Source organism: Oncorhynchus mykiss, chromosome 32, assembly GCF_013265735.2.
Source record: "Oncorhynchus mykiss isolate Arlee chromosome 32, USDA_OmykA_1.1, whole genome shotgun sequence".
NCBI lineage: Eukaryota > Metazoa > Chordata > Actinopteri > Salmoniformes > Salmonidae > Oncorhynchus > Oncorhynchus mykiss.
In genome coordinates, this window is record NC_050572.1 from 5,377,294 (window position 1) to 5,387,293 (window position 10,000).

Below are 10,000 nucleotides of genomic sequence, written 5' to 3' on the forward strand. Positions count from 1 at the left end.
TGACTCAATGACTGGGTAACATAGACCCTGACTCAATGACTGGGTAACATAGACCCTGACTCAATGACTGGGTAACATAGACCCTGACTCAATGACTGGGTAACATAGACCCTGACTCAATGACTGGGTAACATAGACCCTGACTCAATGACTGGGTAACATAGACCCTGACTCAAATGTCTGGGTAACATATACCCTGACTCAATGACTGGGTAACATAGACCCTGACTCAATGACTGGGTAACATAGACCCTGTCTGAAACCCTGTCTGAAATTCTATTTGTATTTATTATGGATCCCCGTTAGTTACTGGGATCCAAAATTAAGGCAATTATAGATTTATTGTTCAAATAGTACAGTACATTCACAACATATTAACTGTGTGCCCTCAGGCCCCAACTCCACCACTACCACATATCTACAGTACTAAATCCACGTGTGTGTATGTTATCGTGTGTGTGTGTGTGTATAGTGTGAATGTTATCATGTGTGTGTGTATAGTGTGTGTGTTATCGTGTGTGTGTATAGTGTGTGTGTTATCGTGTGTGTGTATAGTGTGTATGTTATCATGTGTGTTATTGTGTGTGTGTATAGTGTGAATGTTATCATGTGTGTGTGTATAGTGTGTGTGGTATCGTGTGTGTGTATAGTGTGTGTGTTATCGTGTGTGTGTATAGTGTGTGTGTGTTATCGTGTGTGTGTATAGTGTGTATGTTATCATGTGTGTTATTGTGTGTGTGTATAGTGTGTATGTTATCGTGTGTGTGTATAGTGTGTGTGTGTTATCGTGTGTGTGTATAGTGTGTATGTTATCATGTGTGTTATTGTGTGTATGTTATCATGTGTGTATGTATAGTGTGTGTGTTATCATGTGTGTGTGTATAGTGTGTATGTATAGTGTGTGTTATTGTGTGTATGTTATCATGTGTGTATGTATAGTGTGTGTGTTATCATGTGTGTGTGTGTATAGTGTGTATGTTATCGTGTGTGTGTATAGTGTGTATGTTATCGTGTGTGTGTATAGTGTGTATGTTATCATGTGTGTGTGTATGGTGTGTGTGTTTGCATGTGGGTGTGTTTGTATAGTGTGTATGTATAGTGTGTGTGTGTATAGTGTGTATGTTATCGTGTGTGTGTGTATAGTGTGTATGTTATCATGTGTGTGTGTATAGTGTGTGTATAGTGTGTATGTTATCGTGTGTATATGTTATCGTGTGTTTATAGTGTGTATGTTATCGTGTGTGTGTATAGTGTGTGTTATTGTGTGTGTATGTTATCATGTGTGTGTATAGTGTGTGTTATTGTGTGTTATCATGTGTGTGTATAGTGTGTATGTTATCGTGTGTGTATGTTATCGTGTGTTTATAGTGTGTATGTTATCATGTGTTTGTGTACTGTGTATGATATCGTGTGTGTATGTTATCATGTGTGTGTGTATAGTGTGTATGTTATCGTGTGTGTGTATGTTATCATGAGTGTATGTATAGTGTGTGTGTTATCATGTGTGTGTATAGTGTGTATGTTATCGTGTGTGTATAGGGTATATGTTATCATGTGTGTGTATAGTGTGTATGTTATCGTGTGTGTTTATAGTGTGTATGTTATCAGGTGTGTGTGTATAGTGTGTATGTTATCGTGTGTGTGTATAGTGTGTATGTTATTATGTGTATGTATAGTGTGTATGTTATCGTGTGTGTATAGGGTATATGTTATCATGTGTGTGTATAGTGTGTATGTTATCGTGTGTGTTTATAGTGTGTATGTTATTATGTGTATGTATAGTGTGTATGTTATCGTGTGTGTATAGGGTATATGTTATCATGTGTGTGTATAGTGTGTATGTTATCGTGTGTGTTTATAGTGTGTATGATATCAGGTGTGTGTGTATAGTGTGTATGTTATCGTGTGTGTGTATAGTGTGTATGTTATCGTGTGTGTGTATAGTGTGTGTATGTTATCATGTGTGTATGTTATCATGTGTGTGTGTATAGTGTGTGTGTTATCATGTGTGTGTATGTTATCATGTGTGTGTATAGTGTGTATGTTTTCGTGTGTGTGTGTATAGTGTGTGTGTGTGTGTGTATAGTGTGTGTGTTATCATGTGTGTATATTATCATGTGTGTGTGTGTAGTGTGTATGTTATCGTGTGTGTGTATAGTGTGTATGTTATCATGTGTGTGTGTAGTGTGTATGTTATCGTGTGTGTGTGTGTATAGTGTGTATGTTATCGTGTGTGTGTGTATAGTGTGTATGTTATCATGTGTGTGTATGCTATCGTGTGTGTGTGTATGTTATCATGTGTGTATGTATAGTGTGTATGTTATTGTGTGTGTGTGTATAGTGTGTATGTTATCGTGTGTGTGTGTATAGTGTGTATGTTATCGTGTGTGTGTGTAGTCATGGCTCTATGTAGTACTGTGGAACATACACACTCTCTCTCTCCTCCATTCCCTTCCCTTAGTTCCCTCTCTCTCTCTCCTCCCTCCCTTCCCTTAGTTCCCTCTCTCTCTCCCCTCCCTTCCCTTAGTTCCCTCTATCTCTCCCCTGCCTTCCCTTAGTTCCCTTTCTCTCCCCCTCCCTTCCCTTAGTTCACTCTCTCTCTCCTCCCTCCCCTCCCTTAGTTCCCTCTCTCTCCTCCCTCCCATCCCTTAGTTCCCTCTCTCTCTCCTCCCTTCCCTTAGCTCCCTCTCTCTCCTCCCTTCCCTTAGTTCGCTCTCTCTCTCTTCTCCCTCCCTTCCCTTAGTTCCCTCTCTCTTCTCCCTCCCTTCCCTTAGTTCCCTCTCTCTCTCTTTCCTCCCTCCCTTCCCTTAGTTCCCTCTCTCTCTCCTACCTTCCCTTGGTTCCCTCTCTCTCTCCTCCCTTCCCTTAGTTCCCTCTCTCTCCTCCCTTCCCTTAGTTCCCTCCATCTCCTCCCTTCCCTTAGTTCCCTCTCTCTCCTCCCTCCCTTCCCTTAGTTCCCTCTCTCTCTCCTCCCTCCCTTCCCTTATTTCCCTCTCTCTCTCCTCCCTCCCTTCCCTTAGTTCCCTCTCTCTCCTCCCTTCCCTTAGTTCCCTCTCTCTCCTCCCTCCTCTCCCTTAGTTCCCTCTCTCTCTCCTCCCTCCCTTCCCTTAGTTCCCTTTCTCTCCACCCTTCCCTTAGATCCCTCTCTCTCCTCCCTTCCCTTAGTTCCCTCTCTCCCTCCACCCTCCCTTCCCTTAGTTCCCTCTCTTTCTCCTCCCTCCCTTCCCTTAGTTCCCTCTCTCTCCTCTCTTCCTTTAGTTCCCTCTCTTTCCTCCCTTCCCTTAGATCCCTCTCTCTCATCCCTTCCCTTAGATCCCTCTCTCATCTCCCTCCCTCCCTTCCCTTAGTTCCCTCTCTCTCCTCCCTCCCTTCCCTTAGTTCCCTCTCTCTCCTCCCTCCCTTCCCTTAGTTCGCTCCCTCTCTCCTCCCTCCCTTCCCTTTGTTCCCTCCCTCTCTCCTCCCTCCTTTCCCTTAGTTCCCTCCCTCGCTCCTCCCACCCTTCCCTTAGTTCCCTCCCCCTCTCCTCCCCCCCTTCCCTTAGTTCCCTCCCTCTCTCCTCCCTCCCTTCCCTTAGTTCCCTCCCTCTCTACTCCCTCCCTTCCCTTAGTTCCCTCCCTCTCTCCTCCCTCCCTTCCCTTACTTCCCTCTCTCTCTCCTCTCTCCCCTCCCTTTGTTCCCTTTCTCTCCCCCCTCCCTTCTCTTAGTTCCCTCTCTCTCCTCCCTCCCCTCCCTTAGTTCCCTCTCTCTCCTCCCTCCCATCCCTTAGTTCCCTCTCTCCTCCATTCATTTCCCTTAGTTCCCTCTCTCTCCTCCCTCCCATCCCTTAGTTCCCTCCCTCTCTCCTCCCTCCCTTCCCTTACTTCCCTCTCTCTCTCCTCTCTCCCCTCCCTTTGTTCCCTCTCTCTCCTCCCTCCCATCCCTTATTCCCTCTCTCTCCTCCCTCCCCTCCCTTAGTTCCCTCTCTCTCCTCCCTCCCATCCCTTAGTTCCCTCTCTCCTTCATTCCTTTCCCTTAGTTCCCTCTCTCTCCTCCCTCCCATCCCGTAGTTCCCTCTCTCCTCCCTCCCTTCCCTTACTTCCCCCTCTCTCTTCACATCATCAGTTGCAGTACCTACTGGCACCGTATTTTCTAAGGGACACTTTTTGACAGGACACTGGGGCTGGGATGTGCTGTTGTCAGCATAGTGTTGGTTCCAGAGCCGAGGGGCAGTGGAGGTCCCTGAAGCCCCATAAAAGAGCTCCTCGGGCACCTCAGTCCCACTTTATAATATCACACTATACATGCTATTACCAAGCCATTTCAACAACTAACCCTGACTGGCACTTTCTTTAGGGGTCATATATCTGTCTTTCTCAAGTACTCTGTGACAGATTACTTTTTCAAAGTTAATCTACAATTTTGCTACCTTGCAGTTAGTCTGGGTCTATGAAATGAACTCGTAAAGAGTTCAAACCAAGGATTTTGAGTATTTAGTGTAAATATTGTGAGAGAAAGATTAAGTGAATATTTTTTATGGTGCTGTCAGGGACAGAAGAAAGCCGAAGAAAAATGAGAGATTGGTGCTTTTATGACCCCATATGACCCTTCTCCCTGTGCCCACCTCTCTATAAGCCCTGTGTCCAAGAGAGAGAGAAGGAGGGAGAGGGAGGCCAAGGTATATAGAGATTAGACTGAGTTTCGCTCTGTAAGTTTCTCTCTCTATGAGACTCCATCTGTCCTTCTGCCTTTTTCTCACAATTATCATAATGTGTGTGCTGTGCAGTGCGTCATCTTCCTGTACCTGTCTGTGTGTAAATGCCTATGTGAGTGAGTAACTGTGTGTGCATCTGTGCGCATGCATACACACATTTGCACAATCCAGACTGACTATCTACAGAGCCTTGCCAAAGTACTGCCGTTTTTCCTATTTTGTTCCATTACAACCGGTAATTTAAATGTATTTCATATAATCATATATATTTCGTATAATGGACATGCACAAAATGTTGGTGAAGTGAAATGAAAAAAAAATGACCTGTTTCAAAAAATAAAAACCAGAAAGTGGTGTGTATATATTCACCCCTTTGCTATGAAACCCCCAAATAAGATCTGGTGCAACCAATTACCTTCAGAAGTCACATAATCAGCTAAATAAAGTTCACCTGTGTGCAATCTAAGTGTCACATGATCTGTCACATGATCTCAGTATATGTACACCTGTTCTGAAAGGCCTCAGAGTCGGCAACACCACTAAGCAAGGGGCACAACCAAGGAGCTCTCCAAACAGGTCAGGGACAAAGTTGTGGAGAAGTACAGATCAGGGTTGGGTTATAAAAAAATATCAGAAACTTTGAACATCCCACAGAGCACCATTAAATCCATTATTAAAAAATGGAAATAATTTGCCACTTAACCTCTAGCACTTAGCCATCCCGGATCCGGGATCGTGAATACAGTCTCAAGCTCATTACCATAACGCAACGTTAACTATTCATGAAAATCGCAAATGAAATGAAATAAATATGCTAGCTCTCAAGCTTAGCCTTTTGTTAACAACACTGTCATCTCAGATTTTCAAAATATGCTTCTCAACCATAGGAAAACAATCATTTGTGTAACAGTAGCTAGCTAGCGTAGCATTTAGCGTTAGCGTTAGCATTCAGCGGGCAACATTTTCACAAAAACCAGAAAAGCATTCAAAAAAAATAATTTACCTTTGAAGAACTTCAGATGTTTTCAATGAGGAGACTCTCAGTTAGATAGCAAATGTTCAGTTTTTCCTGAAAGATTATTTGTTTAGGAGAAATCGCTCCGTTTGGTGCGTCACGTTTGGCTACCAAAAAAAACCGAAAATCCAGTCATCAAAACTTTTTTCCAAATGAACTCCATAATATCGACTGAAACATGGCAAACGTTGTTTAGAACCAATCCTCAAGGTGTTTTTCACATATCTCTTTGATGATATATCGTTCGTGGAAGTGTGCTTTCTCTCCTGAATCCCAGGAGAAAATGCCCGCACCTGAAGATTACGCACCAATTTAGACAAAGGACACCGGGCGGACCCCTGGAAAATGTAGTCTCTTATGGCCAATCTTCCAATGATATGCCTACAAATACGTCACAATGCTGCAGACATCTTGAAGAAACGACAGAAAGGGCAGGCTCGTTCGTGGTGCATTCACAGCCATATAAGGAGACAATGGAAAACAGAGCTTCAGAAATTCTGCTCATTTCCTGTTTGAAGTTTCATCTTGGTTTCGCCTGTAGCATGAGTTCTGTGGCACTCACAGATATTATATCTTTGCAGTTTTGGAAACGTCAGACTGTTTTCTTTCCAAAGCTGTCAATTCTATGCATAGTCGAGCATCTTTTCGTGACAAAATATTGCGCTTAAAACGGGCATGTTTTTTTATCCAATAATGAAACAGCGCCCCCATAGACTCAACTGGTTAACAAACCTGCCAAGAAAGCGCTGCCCACAAAAACTCACAGACCACGCAAGGAGGGCATTAATCAGAGGCAACAAAGAGACCAAAGATAAGCCTGAAGGAGCTGCAAAGCTCCACAGTGGAGATTGGAGTATCTGTCCATAGGACCATTTTAAGCCGTACAATCCACAGAGCTGGGCTTTACGGAAGAGCGGGCAGAAAAAAATAAGCAAACACGTTAGGTGTTCGCCACAAGGCATCTGGGAGACTCCCCAAACATATGGAAGAAGGTACTCTGGTGAGATGAGACTAAAATGTAGCTTTTTCGCCATCAAGGAAAACACTATGCAAACCCAACACCTTCCATCACCCCGAAAACACCATCCCTACAGTGAAGCATGGTGGTGGCAGCATCGGAAGGCTGTTTGAGTGGTGAAATTAAAATTGAGTGTACCTGATTCCCCCTTGGTGTTATTGGCATAGATTAAGATGAAATTTAAAATCAATCAAAGATGATGAGTCATATACTCTTCCCTGTCTAAATGTCAGCAGAAAAATTTCAGTTAACTTTCCCCAAATTCCTTTCTTTCTTTCCAGAAACCCTTATTCCCTCCTAATACTGGACATGTTTCAACTGGGTATTCTGGGAAAAACCAGAGAATTCTGGAAAAGTTCAACAACAAAATAATTCTAAAAACCTAGTGATAGTTTATTTTATATAGATTATCTGATGTTGAATTCTTTAAACAAAATAACACTTTTAAGCTATTTAATCAAAGTGATGAATTTGTCACTAACCAGAATCTTCACTCTCTTTCCCTCTGTTTATAAATGTGCGTGTTTGTGCATTCATGTGTCCACTTGTCTTTCTACTTTTTCATACATCTGTATCTGTCTGTATGTGTCCAGGTCCCGTCAGACGGGGTGGAGTGGGCTGGGCTTGGGGGCTACCCAGGCGGGGGTGGTCCTGACGGAGGAGGAGGGGAGATCCCCTGCAGGCGCATGCGGAGCGGCAGCTACGTCAAGGCCATGGGAGACGACGACAGTCAGGACTCTGACGCCAGTCCTAAATCCTCTCCTAAAACCACTATTATCGCCCAGAGAGAGGCCTTCAGACGCTCTGTCAGCATGGACCACAGGTCATCTGTCAACAAGTAACGGGGAAGGGGGGGGGGGGGGGGGGTCATTCTATAATTTATTAAACCTGCTACGTCATTGGTGATGATGATGATGATGAGGGTGATGATGAAGATGAGGAAGAGGAGTATGATGAGTGTTATTCTCATTTTACTCTGTGTGTGTGTGTGGTGTGTGTAGATACTCGTGTAAGCAGTGTGTAGATGCTACGCTACCATATGCTCACAACATAAGCACGCCGAAGAGTCACGCACGCTCTCGGAGCTACACGCGGTCTCTGACCAGCTCACAGGTAAGACCACAACACCTTCAGAACACTGTATGTCTGTATGTTTATTCATCTCTACACATTTTAGCGTCCGTCCCTCTCCTCGCCCCTAACCTGGACTCGAACCAGGGACCCTTTGCAGACATTGACAACAGCCACCCTCGAAGCATCATTATCCATCGCTCCACAAAAGCCGCGACATTTAAGATTAGGGAAGACAATTTATGTATTTATTAGAGTGGCTTTATTTATATTAAAGCATATTGGATGACTGTCATTCATTTTCCATTCACCCAGTTCAATGTAACAGTGATAGGTTTAGGTTACTGTCATTCATATTCCATTCACCCAGTTCAATGTAACAGTGACAGGTTTAGGTTACTGTCATTCATATTCACCCAGTTCAATGTAACAGTGATAGGTTTAGGTTACTGTCATTCATATTCCATTCACCCAGTTCAATGTAACAGTGATAGGTTTAGGTTACTGTCATTCATATTCCATTCACCCAGTTCAATTTAACAGTGATGGGTTTAGGTTACTGTCATTCACCCAGTTCAATGTAACAGTGATAGGTTTAGGTTACTGTCATTCATATTCACCCAGTTCAATGTAACAGTGACAGGTTTAGGTTACTGTCATTCATATTCACCCAGTTCAATGTAACATCGGTAGGTTTAGGTTATTACACCGTATCCATCATGAGGTTGTTACAACCTAGTCTATGATGAAAGTTTACAACATAGGTGCACACACGTCGAGAGACAAATTTGAGGTGACAGACAGTGACACATGGTCAGACAGCTAGCTAACATAGCATCCCTCTGTTATAGCCAGCTAGCTAACATAGCATCCCTCTGTTATAGCCAGCTAGCTAACATAGCATCCCTCTGTTATAGCCAGCTAGCTAACATAGCATCCCTCGACACAGGTCGAGAGACAAATTTGAGTAATCAGTGTGACAGACAGAGACACATTCAATACCACCTTGCACACTCTTGCCTGCATCTATCTGATCTAGGGGTGTAATCACTAGACCAAACAACTAAAACAAGAGTTTCTCCTGGACATATTCAGGAAGGACCCTCCCCGTTGCGTTTGCTTCTGTGAAACGTTTTTCAACGGAATCGACGGGAATGAATGCACCCCTGATCACCCAACACAGTTCACTGTCATAGCAGCCACGTAGACGATCATCACTTTGCTCGTTGGATGATTACTTCTCGCATCCACACGCTCTCTTCCCGCCTTTTCCCTTCGCTTGTGGACTTCAGTGTACGACACAACAGCTGTCTGTGACCAGGCGATAAAACCTTCCAAGCCAAACCTTCATATCATAACTGCTAACCGCTACACACAGCCTACATCGTTGTCACCCTATTAACGTTTTAGTCAACAAACTACAACTAACAAGTTAGTAAACCAACAATCCAATCCATGTGTACAATCACGCCGTACAGTGTACAGCAAGCAGTTTAGCAGTTACACAGGCAGGCCCTTTATAAAACCTGAAAGCTACCCTTGAAAAGCTAAAGTGTTGGATAGCCTTAGCCAGCTAGCATACATAGCATACATGGCATTCCTCTCTGTTGTGTAGCTAACTAAACTCCACGCCAGGACGTTGGAGTTCATCAGAAACTTCCGTCATCATGGAGTGGAGTTTAGTCAGCTAGTTGTTGAGTAGGCTAAATTAACTACATTAGCTACATTAGCTAAATTAGCTAAATTAGCTACATTAGCTAAATTAGCTACATTAGCTACAATAGCTACATTAGCTACATTAGCTACATTAGCTACATTAGCTACATTAGCTACATTAGCTACATTAGCTACATTAGCTACATTAGCTAAATTAGCTACATTAGCTACATTAGCTACATTAGCTACATTAGCTACATTAGCTACATTAACTACATTAGCTACATTAGCTAAGTAGTGAAAAATAAAGAAGAAGAGAAAAATATTACAACTAAATATATTTAGCTTGCTCTCTCTCTGCTGCTTCTCCTTCATTTTTGAATAAATTAATTTGTTCAAAAACAGTTCAACTATTGTCTTTCTCTTTCTTTGAGTCAACTACTCACCACATTTTATGCACTGCAGCGCTAACTAACTGTAGCTTACAAGATTAATTCTCTGAACCTTTGATTAGGTGGACAACATGTCAGTTCATAATAGAAGAGCTCTG

The 10,000-nt window shown here is 43.0% G+C and overlaps 1 protein-coding gene across 1 annotated transcript in view; it reads left to right on the top strand.

Moving 5' to 3' along the window:
* Nucleotides 1-10,000, top strand: part of dlgap3 (discs, large (Drosophila) homolog-associated protein 3) — a 116,817-nt gene that overhangs the window by 81,485 nt on the left and 25,332 nt on the right. Inside the window, exons 3-4 of the mRNA XM_036970898.1 lie at nt 7,317-7,546; nt 7,725-7,836. Of these exons, the coding sequence (XP_036826793.1) occupies nt 7,317-7,546; nt 7,725-7,836 (342 nt within the window). The remainder of the gene's footprint in view (nt 1-7,316; nt 7,547-7,724; nt 7,837-10,000) is intronic.